The sequence below is a fragment of the Delphinapterus leucas genome, chromosome 1 (genome assembly GCF_059928025.1).
Source record: "Delphinapterus leucas isolate spDelLeu-1000000601 "Yukka" chromosome 1, BTC_Dleu_Yukka2, whole genome shotgun sequence".
NCBI lineage: Eukaryota > Metazoa > Chordata > Mammalia > Artiodactyla > Monodontidae > Delphinapterus > Delphinapterus leucas.
In genome coordinates this window covers 134,367,827-134,383,133 of record NC_143129.1, presented here as the reverse complement: position 1 = coordinate 134,383,133, position 15,307 = coordinate 134,367,827, and the positions used below count along the sequence as shown (strand labels likewise).

The 15,307-nt window shown below is 44.0% G+C and overlaps 1 protein-coding gene across 1 annotated transcript; it reads left to right on the top strand.

The window, feature by feature from the left end:
* Positions 1-1,936: 1,936 nt before the first annotated feature.
* LEPROT (leptin receptor overlapping transcript) lies at positions 1,937-13,925 on the top strand. Its single transcript, XM_022581209.3, has 4 exons — positions 1,937-2,052; positions 6,985-7,060; positions 8,109-8,295; positions 11,658-13,925. The coding sequence occupies exons 1-4, from the start codon at positions 2,037-2,039 to the stop codon at positions 11,772-11,774; spliced, it is 396 nt and encodes a 131-aa protein (XP_022436917.1). The 5' UTR covers positions 1,937-2,036; the 3' UTR covers positions 11,775-13,925.
* The last annotated feature ends 1,382 nt before the right edge of the window (positions 13,926-15,307 follow it).

Here is a 15,307-nt window from a genome sequence, read left to right as displayed (position 1 = left end):
GATGCCATCTATACAAAATGTAATCATGTGCAAGACAATTTTTTTATACATTTATATTATAAAAGGATAGAAGTATGTATGGGAATTATAAATAAATTAAGAATAGTTACCTCTTTAGAGGATAGGAGTGGAATAGAATTGAGAGGGGATGACAGGAGTCTTCGACTGTATATATAATATTGTATTTCTAAGTCTTGGTGGTACATACATGGGTGTGTGATAAAGTTTTTTAATTTTTGAAATTGAAGTATGATTGACTTACAATATTGTATTAATTTCAGGTGTAGAACATAGTAATGATCACCATAAGTCTAGCTACTATCTGTCACTATACAAAGTACAGTGTTATTGACTATATTCCCTATGCTGTATACTACATCCCCATGACTTAACTTATCTTCTAACCTGAAATTTGTACCTCTTAATCCCCTTCACCTGTTTTCCCCACTTCACACGCCCCTCTCCTCTGGCAACCCTCAGAGCAACACAGTTTTTAATAAGTGTACTTTCCATCTATGAGGAGAAATGGGAGGAGCTAGAAAAATAAATTCACAAGTAATTAAACGTTGTGTTGAGACAATAATATGCTCAGTGTACAGTTTTGAAAAAGGGAAGGGAACCGAGCAGGGAGCCTGAAAGGTGCTGGTGGTGAGAATTTGTACTTATACAGTCAGGGAAACCTGGATTCCCATGAACCCCTTTATCTTTCAGTCCTGTTGAAAATTAAGAAAAAGCAATAGAAGAGGCGCAGCACCATAAGGTGGAGGGTTTCTCAGCTAGAATAAGAGATAAGTGGCCCATAATCCAACCTTCTCCAAGGAGCTGTGTGAAGCAGGCAAGTCCTGTCCCTTCTGAGCCTCTTTCCGTAAAGGTAAAATGAAGCGCTTGGACCAGATAGTATTTAACGTCTCTTGCAGATTGTATCCACCAAGAGAACTCTCTGTTCCTGTAAGAAAAATACGAAATGGCCCTTTGAAGTCTAAATTGGCCTTGGTTACCTACAGACCTTGAGGCCCCAAGGATAAAAATAACAGCTATTTATTTAAAGGTTCATGAAAGCCTCAGACTCAAAACAGCTTATTGGTTTTTGTCTCTATAGATACACCAGGGTGTAACGAAGAAAACGCTAGTGCTCGAAAAGTGCTCAAGTTGGTATTAAGCAAGGCAAGGCCAGACAAACAGGATCTTTGGGGCCTCTTCTCTGGTGTCCCCATCCCAACCTCCGCCATAGCCACAGCTACGTATACGCAGACAGGCACACAAACGCACGCTAGGGTTGGAGAATGTAATGCCAGAGTAAGAGGGTATTCCTTCCTCCTCTACCGACTGTAATTTTCCGAGTCCTCTCTCCATCTTCTCCACCCTCACGCAGAGATTCCTTCCGCGCCGTGCTGGACGCGTCCCGAGTGGGCTGTGGGGGAGCGTCTGGGCCCGCGTACCTAGCGGTTCGGCGGAGCCAGGGTCCCAGCCACAGATGGAAGAGAGGAGCGTGGGGCCAGTTCCGTGATTATGCAGATGCTTATGACCTAGCAGGAGAGGTAGTGGAGCAAAGTCGCGGCTACGAAGAGAAAGCGGGTTTGCGTGGCAAGCCTATCAGCGTGATGGGGGTAGGGGCGGGGTTCTGCGGGGCGGGGTGGGGCTCTGAGTGGCGGGGGCGGGCTCGGACCGGCAGGGGCGGGGCTCTGGGTGGCTGGGCAGGGGGGTGGGAGGCGGAGATCGGGGCTCTCAGGGGCGGGGCTCTGAGTGGCTGGGCCTGGGGGACAGTCGATCGAGACCGGCAGGGGCGGGTTCAGAGTGGCGGGGGTGGAGACCAGCGGGGGCGGGGCTCTGGGCGGCTGAGCCGTGGGGACGATCTATAGGAACCGGCAGGGGAGGGGTTCTGAGCGGCGGGGACGGGGGAGATCTGGCTCGGCAGGGGCGGAGCTCTGCGTGGCGGGGCGGGCTCGGCACCCTAAGTACGGCCATGGACCGGGCCTGGGCGGGGGCAGGGGCCGTGGCAAGAAGCCGGAAGCAGCCGCGGCCCCAGCTCGGGAGACATGGCGGGCGTTAAAGGTACATCCGAGGTCCCCGGCTCGCTGGTCCTGCCGTGGGATCGCCGCCTCGGCTCTGGGATGAGGCTGAAGCTGCGCCTTCAGCGCGTGGGTGGGGAACGGCCTCCCTCAGACCTGCCACCCTTCCCTCCTTTCCCGGTGGGAAGCAGCTCGCCTGCTTCCTTCACCCCTTGGGGTACGGGTGGAGACGTGTTTTGGGGAACCTCAACCCTTTTTCTGCAAGGATACTGGCCTTCACGTTTCGCCCGGAGTGTCCGGGTCGCTGCAGGCGGAGCCCTCGCCGGGAGCAGTCCCTCCCTGGAAGACCCCGGCTAACCCCGGGGGCATCACCTCCCTGGTTCCTTCCCAGTTCCTGGGAGCGTCCCCTCACCCCCTCCTCTGCCGAGTTTTAAACTGGGCTTTCACTTCCTGACATGTGCATCCTAATGCCTCTCCTCCCTTTTCCTGCCGCTTCGCCGAGTTTCCCGTTTCTTCCAGAGGAGCCGTTGTCTCGGCATCGGGGCACTTAAATCTGTTGTTCCCGATGATTTTTCCAACTAGGCAGAGTTGGCTGCAGGCGAGTGTCAGCGGAAAGCGCCCTGAAATGCTGTATTTGTCTTAATTGTGGAGAGTAGATTAGGTGGAATTTTATCGCTGCTTTCATCAGCCTTTAATCATTTATGGACAGACAAGAAGGTAGTGTTTGTGCAGGACTTTTTTTTTAAATTCAGGTGTAGTTGATTTACAATATCGTGTTAGTTTCAGGTCTACAGCACAGCTATTCATATATATATATGTATATATATGTATATTATGTATTCTTCAGATTCTCTTCCCTTATAGGTTATTACAAAATATTAAATATAGTTCCCTGTGCTATACAGTAGGTCTTTGTGCAGTACGTGTTTTTGAATGGGGCAGTTGATTTAAATAGGGGTACCAAGAACACCTGTTCCCTCATCTATTTGCCTTCAGAGGAATGGGGAATGGCAATTGTAGGAGAGGCTATTGGAAGGCTTCCTGTTGGTTTGGTAGGACACCCTTAGATTTCTCATCTTTTGAATAGAGTAGCATAACTCTTTCCACGTGGGAGTTCCTATCCTTGATATTTGTACGCAAAGATCTTCCCTCTCCAGTTAATCAACATGTGCTGTAAACATGCGTATGGGTGTCTTTGTACACATGTGTGTGTTCACTATGAAATTTAGCTGAGTGTGAAACTGTTAGTAGCAGACACATTTTAAAATTATTTCTGGCTGACTTTTATATTCGGCATTAATTTAGTAAACATGATTTACTTGGATAGTGTCCATTGTGAAATATATCCATTTGAAGCCAATGCCGAAAGCAGATGACAAGTATCAGCACTACACTGTGTTTAGTCATGCCCGGAAACTATCACATAATAATATTTATGTGTGAATGTGTTAGAAATTGTGACACAGTAACAAGCAAGATAGGCTATGAAATGGAAAAGGACTAAGGAAAGGAAGCTTTTTGCAGATTATTCAACTTTTAAAGAGGGACTACTGTATGCCTGAGGCTTGGAATAAAAAGGTAAATGAGAAGTTGTTGTTTGACAGAGCTGGAAATAATTGTTACTGTTTAAATGTCTAAGGTGTGCTCAGATACAATGGGAGCACAAAGATGGCGTTGTAGGTTGAATGTGTCCCCCAAATAAATATGTTCAAGCTCTAACTCCCCAGTATCTGTGAATTTGACCTTATTTGGAAATAGGGTCTTTGCAGATGTAATCAAGTTAGGATGATATTGGATTAGTTGGACTTTAACCCAAGGACTAGTGTCCTTATAAGAAAAGGGAAATTTGGACATGGAGACATATAGGAAGAATACCATATGAAGACAGAGGCACAAATTGGAACGATGCAACTGCAAGCCAGGGAGGACCAGAGATTGCAGGAGTTAGGAAGAGGCAAGGAAGAGGCAAGGAAGGAGTCTTCCTTTAGAGCCTTCAGAGGGAGCAGGTGTCAAGCCCCTAGAACTGTGAGAGAATACATTTCTGTTCTTCTAAGCCACCCGGTTTGTGGTACATTATTAATAGCAGCCCTAGGAAATTAATACAGATGCGATTATTGAACCCTGCTCCAGGGAGGAAGGGGACCACTTTCGCAAAAGAGGCAATTCTTGACCTGAATCTAAAAAGATCAGTAAGGCTTCACCTGGCAAAGGATGGGGTGAGGGCAGAGTTTATTCCAAGTGGAGAGAGCGTGTGTCGCGGGGCAGAGGTGCGCCTCCAGTGCTAGAACAATGGCAGAGGTGCGCCTCCAGTGCTAGAACCATGGCAGAGGTGTGCCTCCAGTGCTAGAACAACTCATAGGCTGTGAAAGCAACTGTGAAGGGGTGACACCAGCTTTATGTATTTGAGACATCATTGTCTGCTGTGTGGAGGATGGATTGGCAGAGTCATAAGATGAAGGCAGGCATGAGATGATAAGGGTCTTCACGGGGACAGTAGCTGGGGGCACAAGAGAAGAGGTGGTTGTCTTGGTCCTTTAGGACTGCTAGGACAAAAATACCATAACCTGGGTGGCTTAAACAACATTTATTTCTTAGTTCTAGAGGCTGGAATCTCCAAAATCAGGGTGCCAGCAGATTTGTTGTCTGGTGAAGACTTGCTTCCTGGTTCCTAGACAGCCATCTTTTTGCTGTGTCCTCACATGGCAGAGGGGGCAAGGAAGCTCTATGGAGTCCCTTTTATAAGGGTACTAATCCCATTCACGAGGGCTCCACCTTCATGACCTTATCACCGCCTAACACCATCTCATTGGACTTTAGGATTTAATATATGAATTTGGGGGAGGGACACAATCATTTAGTCTTTTTTTTTTTTTTTTTTTTATTTTTGGCTGAGTTGGGTCTTTGTTGCTGTGCGTGGGCTTTCTCTAGTTGCGGTGAGCGGGGGCTACTCTTTGTTACGGTGCATGGGCTTCTCTTGTTAGAGAGCACCGGCTCTAGGCCCGCGGGCTTCAGTAGTTGTGGCTCGCGGGCTCTAGAGTGCAGGCTAAGTAGTTGTGGGGAACGGGCTTAGTTGTTCCGTGGCATGTGGGATCTTCCTGGCCCAGGGCTCGAACTCATGTCCCCTGCATTGGCAGGTGGATTCTTAACCACTGCAGCACCAGGGAAGCCCAATCACTCAGTCTTTAGCAGTGTGTTTGAGTGAGGTCTGGGAGACTGAGTCACCTTGACTTACTGATTTTCTAGAAAACGGAGTGTAGGGTTGGTGTTGGTCTTTGAAGATAGAACCTTCAAAGGGAAGAAGTGTGTGTTTGGGAGGAGAAGGTGGGGATGTTTCAGTTTTACACATGTTGAAGTTGAGGTCCTTGTTGGCTACCCACAGAAGTCCAGATTGGAGTTGGAGGTGCAGGCCAAGCTCTTAGAACCTGCTCTGGGCTGCAGCCTCAGATGTAGCTGGGTCCTTGTGGTACCAGGGAGCTTTGGGTTGAATGCAGTGTCCCAGCAAGAGTGTAAAGTGACAAGAGAGATGAAATTCTATTCCTGGTTAGCTCCAAGTTTAAGAGATGGCCGAGGATGCAATTCCTGAAAAAGAAAAAGGGGGGTAAAGAGCATCCACTGGCGATATAGTTGTGACCTTTGAGTGACTGGTGTCCCAGAACAGAAGGAAGAGATCTATGATTCCTAGCTTTGAATGGTCTCCCGGGGGACAGAGTAGTGCAGGTGATCAGGCACAGGCAGGGGACAAAGCCAATGAGGAGGTCGTCTGTAATGAAACAATACGGGACAAGTTACTTTTGTACATTTTTTTTTTTCCAAAAGTGACATGTGCTAAATGGAAAAATACATAAAACTGACAGTGCTTCCTTGTCCCCTACCATCTGTATACTCCCAGATGTTTTAAAATCACCTTGGTATCTTCCTATAAAAGTCTCCCCAAATTGCCTTTAAAGTAAAAGGAAGCAATCAAAATGTTAATTAGTTTAGTCAGTGACTAATTTTGAGTATTATGGGTTTTTTTCAGAGGAATATTTGGATAATTCAGTGTCCTGTGCTTTGGATTGCTACCTTTATCAAAGCACATCCAAGCACTTTACATAGATTATCTCATTTGATTCCCATAAACTCCCTAATAAGGTGGCACCATTATTCGCATTTTACAGGTGAAAAATCGGAGTTAAAGAGGTTCACCTTCTACCCAAGGTCACACAACCAGTCAGTGACAGAGTTAAGATTTGAACCCATGTTGGTGACTCAGAGCTCAAGATTTTTTAACAACTCACATTCCGTCTCCCACTCAGCAGTGGACAAAACAAGAATGTTCCTGCCTCCTCAAAGATCAGTGTAACAGATGCAGGGAATAAATATTCAGGGGACACTAATTGGGAAGCACCAATCTTCAAATACTTGAAGCACTGTGGTTTGGAGGGCACAATGATCAAAGCGTATATATTGCTAGGAGGCAGTTTGGGGTTCAATTTAAGGAAAAAGGGTTTTCAGCATTTAAAGACTATCAGAATGAAATGACCTGCCTCAGTGGTAGTGAGTTTCCCTTCAGTGGAGTTGTATCGACTGGCTGGCTGGCTCTTGGGACAAATCTAGAGGGAATTCATACGTTAGATAGGGGTTGAGTACTGGAAAGGCTCGAGCTCTTTCGCCACCTGATGATTTAAAAATGATGCACATAGGTGGTCATTTGCTAGTCAAATGTAACATTAACCAATGAAATAAGTAAATCACTGCATTCTTTTTTTATTAAAACATTTAAAATCGAGATATAATTCACGTGACATAAAATTAACCTTTTTAAAGTGTAAAATTCTGTGGGTTTTAGTATATTCATGAGGTTGTGCAACCATTACTACTTTCTAATTCCAGGACATTTTATCAACCCCAAAAGAGTCCCTCCCCATTCCTCTCCCCCCGCCCCCAGTCCCTGACAACCACGGGGACCTATAACTCTTGGTTTTATTTTTCACAGCTCTTGTGGCATTATCCTTCAGTGGGGCTATTGGGCTGACTTTTCTTATGCTGGGATGTGCCTTAGAGGATTATGGGTAAGTTATCATTTCCAAAAGAACTATTTTTTGTGTGTCTTTGTCACTGTTAGTATGGGTATTAGGGAGTTTGGTCAGTTTAGCACCAAGCTCTAACCGATGAGTTAATGAAGTCCAAATTATGAACCCAGTCCCTTCCTGGGTCACTTGTATTTGTGCAGACCAAAGCTCTGTTTAAAATGGATGTATTCATTTAATGAGCATTTATTGAAAACTTCCTCTGGACCAGCTGGTGACACAAGAATGAAGAGACACAGTCCTGTCCTCAAGGAGTTTACAGTTCTAGTTATGAGTGAGAGACAGGTAAACAGTCCAGTCAAGCTGACAGCTCTAGTAGAGAGTGTACAAAGTACAGTGAGAGCTTTGAGAAGGTAAATCTGAGTTTCCCTGGGAGAGTCAGGGAGGGCTGCATAGAAGAGGTTGTCTTTAAGCTGAGACTTGGTGGATAAATAAGCTTATCAGGCTTGATGAGTCAGGGGAGGGCATTCAGGCAGAGGGAGTGTTTAAGGAACAGAAAGGCTGGTGTGGCTACAGATTGAGCGAATGAAGGGAAGATGGCACAGAATGAATGGAAGAAATTGGCCAAATCATGTGAGGCTTTGTAGGCCAGGGCAAGGAATCTGGGTTTTATTCCAAGCAAGTGAAAGTTTCCACCTGCGTGCATTCAAAAGCTCTCTATTGAAATAGCATGTGCAAGGCCCTGTGCTATGTTCTATAGGGGAAGCAAAGATGGCTAAGTTAAGATTCTGTCCCTAAAGAAATGACAGCTCAATAATACAGAAAGCAATAAAGATTCTAGATTTTACATTGTGTAGTTGTTTCTTAACACAATATAAGTTATCTACAGATTAATGGACTAGTAATTTTTAATGATCGCTACTTCTTAACTGTTCCTGGTAGAAATCATCTCATGTATTAATAGTGACAAATGAAAATAATCGTTGACCTAGACATTTAAAGTAATATTAACTTTGAAACAGTAATATATCTTTAATTATGATGTAACTGTAACTTTTCCTTTTGGGTTTCTTCTGGGTGCAACCAACAGTGTTTACTGGCCCTTGTTTGTCCTGATATTCCATGCCATCTCTCCCATCCCCTATTTCATTGCCAAACGAGCAACATATGACTCCGATGCAACAAGTAGTGCCTGTCGGGAACTGGCTTATTTTTTCACTACCGGAATTGTTGTTTCTGCCTTTGGATTTCCTGTTATTCTTGCTCGTGTGGCCGTGGTAAGTTTTGTTGTCTATTGTTTTGCCCAGTTATTGCTGAGTTTACTCCACAGGCCTGTGTCTGGAACCACAAATTTCATTTCCCCTGCTTTGACTTAAGCCTCAAGGCCAGGCATATTTTTAGTTTCTCTATTCCCCCACCTTAGAGCCACCTGTCAGTATCTTGCCCATGTTTGCAGAATGCTTTCTTTGTTTCTCTTACAACTTTTAGCCAGACCAAGTGATTTCTTGCTTTTTCTACTGTAAGCTATTTTCTAGAATTGTTCTGAAATCCTTACCTTTTATTGTAGGGCCATCCAGAGACTACTACAGCAATACTCTTCTAGTTCCAAAGTCAATATCAAAAGGGGTCCTGATCACCTAATTCCAATGTGTGTGTGTGTGTGAGTTGTGTGTGTGTGTGTGTGTGTGTGGTTCGGGGGGTTGTTCCCCACACCACTGAGGAGCAATTCTTCCACACCAGCTGGGTGTCCTACAGTTGTGCTCAATTCTGACTTTGTCTACCTAGAGATAACAGCAGATTCCACTGGTTCAGGGCTCAGTCCCGCAAGACTGCCTCCCTCTTCCGATGCCAGTCACAGGTTCAGCTTGTTACGTGTGCTTCTGACTGACTGGCTATAAATCAGGGGTTCCCATGGCCCCCTCCTTGGGTTCGATTAATTTGTTAGAACTCAGGGAACCCATTTACTCACTGGATTCCCAGTTTGTTGTAAAAGAATATAACTGAGAAGCAGCCAGATGGTAGAGATGCATAGGGCAAGGTGTGGGGAAAGACCATGGAGCTCCCATGACCTCTCTGAGGGTACCACTTTCCCCAAAGCAGCAAATCATCAACCTGGAAGTTCTCCGAATCCTATCCTTTTGAGTTTTTATGAAGGCTTCGTTACACAGGCATGATGGATCAAACCATTGGCTATTGGAGATCGAGTCAACCTCCAGTCCCCTAGCCCCCTCTCCCTGGAGGTTGGGGGTGGGACTGAAAGTTCTAACTGTCTAGTCACATGGTTGTCTCCTCCTGCAACCGGCTTCCATCCTTAGGTGCTTTCCAAAGTTACCTCATTCACATAAAAAAAGTCACCTTTACCACTCTCATCACTTAGGAAATTCCAAGGGTTTTAGAAGCTCTGTGCAAGAAATGGGGACAAAGACCGAATTCTTATTATAAATCACAACATATCAAATCCTTCTCCTGCAAATAGGATCATAGACACAATCCTCAACACAATAGGCATATATTGAGGGACAACTGTACAGCTACTAGACGATACAGTGAATAAGATGACATCTTCATATTGTTGAAGAAAACACTAATCAATCATCGACCTAAAAAAGAAATGGAAAATTTTATTTGACCCGACCTGAGGATTATAACCCAGGAGATGACTGTTCCACATGTTAGAGATCAAAGCACAGTTACATAAGTTTTAGAGACAAATGGTTATATATCAAATGACATACTATTGACAGTTTATGCAATCCAGATTGGCATGTATAAAGTAAGTAGTGGGTTATGGGTAATCGTGGCCCCTTACAGGATTAAGAAGGAAGGTTATCGCCTAAGCAGTTGTGACCCTTTATGAGATTAAAAAGGAAAGTTATCTCCGAAGGAAGTCTGGTTAATGCAGATACACAGTACACACTGAAGGGGAGGGAGGAGGCCCAAACAGGCAGAGAAAAATTTTATGTTTAATTTTTTCTTGTCTTGACATAAAATATGCACTTTATTTCATCGATATCAAATATGAAATTTTTCTTTTTGTCTCTGAAATACACATTATGGGTATAATTTATTCAGTTCTTTGACATTCACTGTCTTTCATACTATTTGCTTTTATTTCCCCCAATTACATACTGTTTCAACTTCATGAAACTCTTACTTGGGGCATTGAATATCAGATCTGCACAAGTGTTATTTATTCATGCAGTAAACATCTTTGGAGCATATGCTATTTATAGGACACTAAGAATAAGAACCAGATACTGTCTCTGTTCTCAAAGAGCACAGAAACTTGCCTGATGGGCAAGTGTACTATAAATATACCAAGCGTGCTCATTAAAACATGATCAGAAAGCCATAGGAGCACCGAGAAGAGAGAAATTACAACTGGCATTTGATGTGGCCTCTAAGGATAAATAATGTTCTGTGTAAAGTAGGGAAGGCTATTGTATGGAATGGCACCCAAGTGCAAAAATGCAGTATGTGGAATAAAGAGCAGTCCAATATGATGGAGCAAAAAGGGAGGGATTGAGATTGAGGATAGAAAGGCTGGGGAAGCCTGACTGGGAAGGGTCTGGAATGCCAGGCCAGTTTGAACTCTGTCTAGATAACAGAAGCGTGGAAGTCTTTTGTTTTTTGTTTTTTTTAAATTTATTTTTGGCTGTGTTGGGTCTTCGTTGCTGCACGTAGGCTTTTCTCTAGTTGCGGCCAGCAGGGGCCACTCTTCATTGCAGTGCATGGGCTTCTCATTGCAGTGGCTTCTCTTGTTGCGGAGCACGGGCTCTAAGAGCGTGGGTTTCAGTAGTTGCAGCACGTGGACTCAGTAGTTGCGGCGCATGGGCTTCAGTAGTTGTGGTGCACAGGCTCAGTTGCTCCGCGGCATGTGGTATCTTCCTGGACCAGGGATCGAACCCGTCCCTGCGTTGGCAGGCAAGATTCTTAACCACTGCGGCATCAGGGAAGTCTGCATGGAAGGTTTTAGATGTCATATTTTCATTATCTTATTCTTCTTGTGCCTTAGACTAGTACTTTTTAAATTTTGCCCTAAAGATTTCTATTTTTACCTTTCAAATACTGCATCACATTTTATGAGGAAACTTTCATTGATGTTTTCTATTTGTTAAGTTAAAACAAAAAATGCCCACTAGAGGGTACTCTCATCCCCAACTGTGCCTCTGGAAAACTATCTGCCCTGCTGGAAAGCTCTTTTTATTTGCATGCAGAGTATTATTTAAAACCTTTTCTTGCCTAGAAAAGAAACAAATCAGTCCGTAACTCTCCAATTCCTATTTTCATGAAAGAAGGCAATACATACAGAACTTTGAGTACCCAATATTGTAATTGGACCCTTTGTAATCTTGCTTCATGTATTTTACTTAAGGCAGTCATTGTCTACTGAAAACAAGTATAGAATTATGTCTAATGGGGAAAACGTTAAGGATGATACCAGACTTAATTAATAAGCATCACGAAGTAATTAGACTAATTACTGAACAGTTCACTCTCTCCTGTCTATTAGATTATTAAGCCTTTTAGCAGTTTTCTGTAATATTTCATTGGATGTTTCTAAAGCAGGAAATAACAGATTTGCAAAGAGTACAGTATAAAGAAAGTAAAGATTTAATCCTCTTTTTTTGTGTTTCAGATCAAGTGGGGAGCCTGTGGCCTGGTGCTGGCAGGCAATGCAGTGATTTTCCTTACAATTCAAGGTTTTTTCCTTGTATTTGGAAGAGGAGATGATTTTAGCTGGGAGCAGTGGTAGCACATGCTTTATTCTGATTAAATGCATTTAATTTCTTAGAATTCATACTGTATGTATATGTGTGCACATGTGGCCTTTTACTATGAAATTTAATATACTGTTTCTTTATACCTTTGTAATCATGTTCACTTTAAGGAGGACTACATGGGGAAAAGGTTAGTTTTATTCCCAGCCAGCAGACCTCTCCATTTACTCAAGTTGAATTATGTTATTTGTTTAGCTTTTCATAGAGTCATGGTGCTCTCAGAAAATATGTTAACTCAGTCTTGTAGACAGTTGCTCACTCAGTGTGCTGCATCTCCACCTTTGGCCCGGGGATGTGCTTGAGTGGGCACATAGCACTGGGGCTGTTTTAGCTCTGCCCAGGACTTCCAAGATATACCTGTGGCCCAGAGAGACAGAGGCGGCTCCCTCTTTATGTTGCAGACTCTTGCTTCTCCAAGTGTGGTCCATAGACCAAGAGCATCAGCATCTCGAAGCATGGTCCATAGGAGCTTATTACAAATGCAGCGTCTGGGGCCCCATCCTCAACCTAATACATTTTGATGAGACCCCAAGTGAATCGCAGGCACATTAAAGTCTGAGAAGCGCTGTCATGAAGGAAGAAGCATTGCCTTCCCCTTGGCTGAACCCCTTAGCCTCTCTGGACGTTAGCTGCTTGTAAAAACTGTTTCCCCTGCCCCTCGTGTTGAGGCCTACTTCAGACTGTCCTTGGAATTTATGAAATGTCCAAACCTATACTTTATAGGCTGTTCCTCACATTTGTGAAGTGTTCTCAGTAGGGAACAGCTATGGCTTCACATTGTCTGAAAGGCAGTGGCTGCCTTCACAGTGCTGGGGGGACAGATCCCTCACTGGGAGGCAGGGGAGGGAGGCTGGGCTGGAACCGGCCCCTGCTTTAGCAAGATGGGGAAGAATGGATAAGTAACGCTGTTTAATTTCCCTTCATAATCTGACATTTCTCCCCAGTTCCTTCCCTGTGCTGCTGCCCACCCACCTTCACCAGCCCCGCCAAACACACACACTCCCAGCATTTCTGATTTGCCCTATCTTCTTCATGGCTCGGCTTCTCCTTCCTATAGAGACGTGGAGCCAAGTAAGCAAGCAGAGGGTGAGCTGCTTAATTTTATTTACATGTGATGTACTTGTCTTTCATGTCCTGTAGGACTTTTAAAAATATATATATATATGTATATATATATATATAACACTTTATGCCACTTTTAAATGAATCATTGAGAATTCATGTTATGCTGGGTCCTGTAATCACAGGTTTTCTAGCTCAACTTTTTGTCCAAGGCCTATCAAGAAAGGGAAATATGGGAACTAGAACCACGTGATTAGAATGTAAGCAGTGATTTTAAAGCATTGTTAATGTGTGATAACAGACATACATTCAAAACACTGAAACCTTGAAGTTTGTAACCCCTTCATATTCTGGAATGATCCTGGGAGCAGGAGAAGACAAGAGTGATACCTAAAAGGATAATATGCAAAGTGATATTTCAGCCTTATGCATGATTTTATGTTTTCAGTGTACTATGTACGTATAGAACTGTTAAAGTTATTTCCAATATTTATATTAGAAAAATTATATAGACACTTTATAATTTTAACCAGCATTTTTAATAACACTTACTGTATTGTAATAAATTTTACTTTTAACAGAAAAGAAAAGCTTAATTTTAAAAGTTTTTATTCTGATGTCACCTTGCTTAAAAGGTAACAAAAATATGAAAATTTCTTTGTGTTCTGAAATGTGCAGTTGTGAGCAATAATCTGTCCTGCATTAGAATAATAGCAGGAAGTTGTAAGATACCATTTTCGATGTGTAGTTGGCTTGTAATAGCTTCTCTTTTCCTAAGATGGAGATACTGTTTAATTTATACTATCTTTTGCAAAAGTGCCCTTGTTGCTTATACACATTTTAAATAACCAAGGTAGCCTTAATGTGTAGCCCTAAAGCATTGCCTCTTGATTGTATTTCCAGAATGATATAAAGCACTTGCATATAGAATATTTGTAGTTATTCCCTACTAATGGAATGGTTTATCGAAGTGATAGATTATTGGATTTGCCATTTGTATGAAACAGAGACATTTATTCTGCAGCACCTAGTATCATTTAAGTAATAAATGTCAGTAGGGAGTATTGCTGTGTATGAATGTACGGTACAAAAGTTTCATCTCTGTAACACAAACGTTGGGCTTTTTTTGTGTGTGTGTGGTACGCGGGCCTCTCACTGTTGTGGCCTCTCCCATTGCGGAGCACAGGCTCCGGACGCGCAGGCTCAGCGGCCATGGCTCACGGGCCCAGCCGCTCCGCGAATGTGGGATCTTCCCGGACCGGCGCACGAACCCGCGTCCCCTGCATCGTCAGGCGGACTCTCAACCACTGCGCCACCAGGGAAGCCCAATGTTGGGCATTTTTTAATTCCTTATAAAAGGTTCATTTGTTTTCTATACACCATAGAATATATTTTGGAGATTCAAAGCATGTTGATTACATTCTAAAACTGAGAATGCACATGAAGAATTGCCCAGAAGTGAGTAATCTTATGAAGAGATTCTCTATCATGTTCCAAACAACTGGCTTATACTTTGAAACACTTTTCCCACAGAAACAATATCATGCTACCATGGGTTACGAGGCCAAGCCTTCTGAGGAAGGCTAAACCCTAACATAGCTGTCCTTTAATACTCAAGGGACCTGCCTGAGTTTTGGGTCTTGGCAACAGGGTAGTGTCAACAGTTTGAACGAAGGAAAATGTAAATTTCCACCTCCTTTCCTAAGAACAAGGTCTTTCTTGCTTCAATTTTTGCAGCCCTCTCTATCCCCTAATGCCCTTGGGGTCCATTAAACCTGTGATGTTTGCTGGCCTCCTCTCCTGACTCGGAGGCTTCCTCTTAGTCTGCCCCACCTCCCGGCGTTCTTCATATTCCCAAATCACCCGCCTTTCTACTGCTACCAATCAGTTTTCTTAGTAGAGCTGATATCTTGTGATGTTTAAAGAGAAAGCAGTCGGTTCATACTCTTTCCCAGAAAGAATGACTGTGATCATCTTCCCCACATCTGGAACGCATCCATACCTGCCTCGTGCAGTTACCACGCAGGGCTGCAGCTGCATTTTTTTTTTTTTTTTTTTTTTGCCGTGCGCGGGCCTCTCACTGTTGTGACCTCTCCCATTGCGGAGCACAGGCTCCGGACGCGCAGGCTCAGCGGCCATGGCTCACGGGCCCAGCCGCTCCGCGGCATGTGGGATCTTCCCGGACCGGGGCACGAACCCGCGTCCCCTGCATCGGCAGGCGGACTCTCAACCACTGCGCCACCAGGGAAGCCCTGCAGCTGCATTTTTACAAGGGCATGCCTTGGAACCCATTTGCAGAAATGGCAATGTTCCACAGTAAAGTGAAAAAAGCATTCCAGCAGTTTATAGAAGGACAGTAATATTTTCGGCCAGGAGCAAGCCTATCACACTTCATCCGTTCCTCACGGTGAGTTCTCAGCTCGTCCTACATTTCATAGTTGTTTCT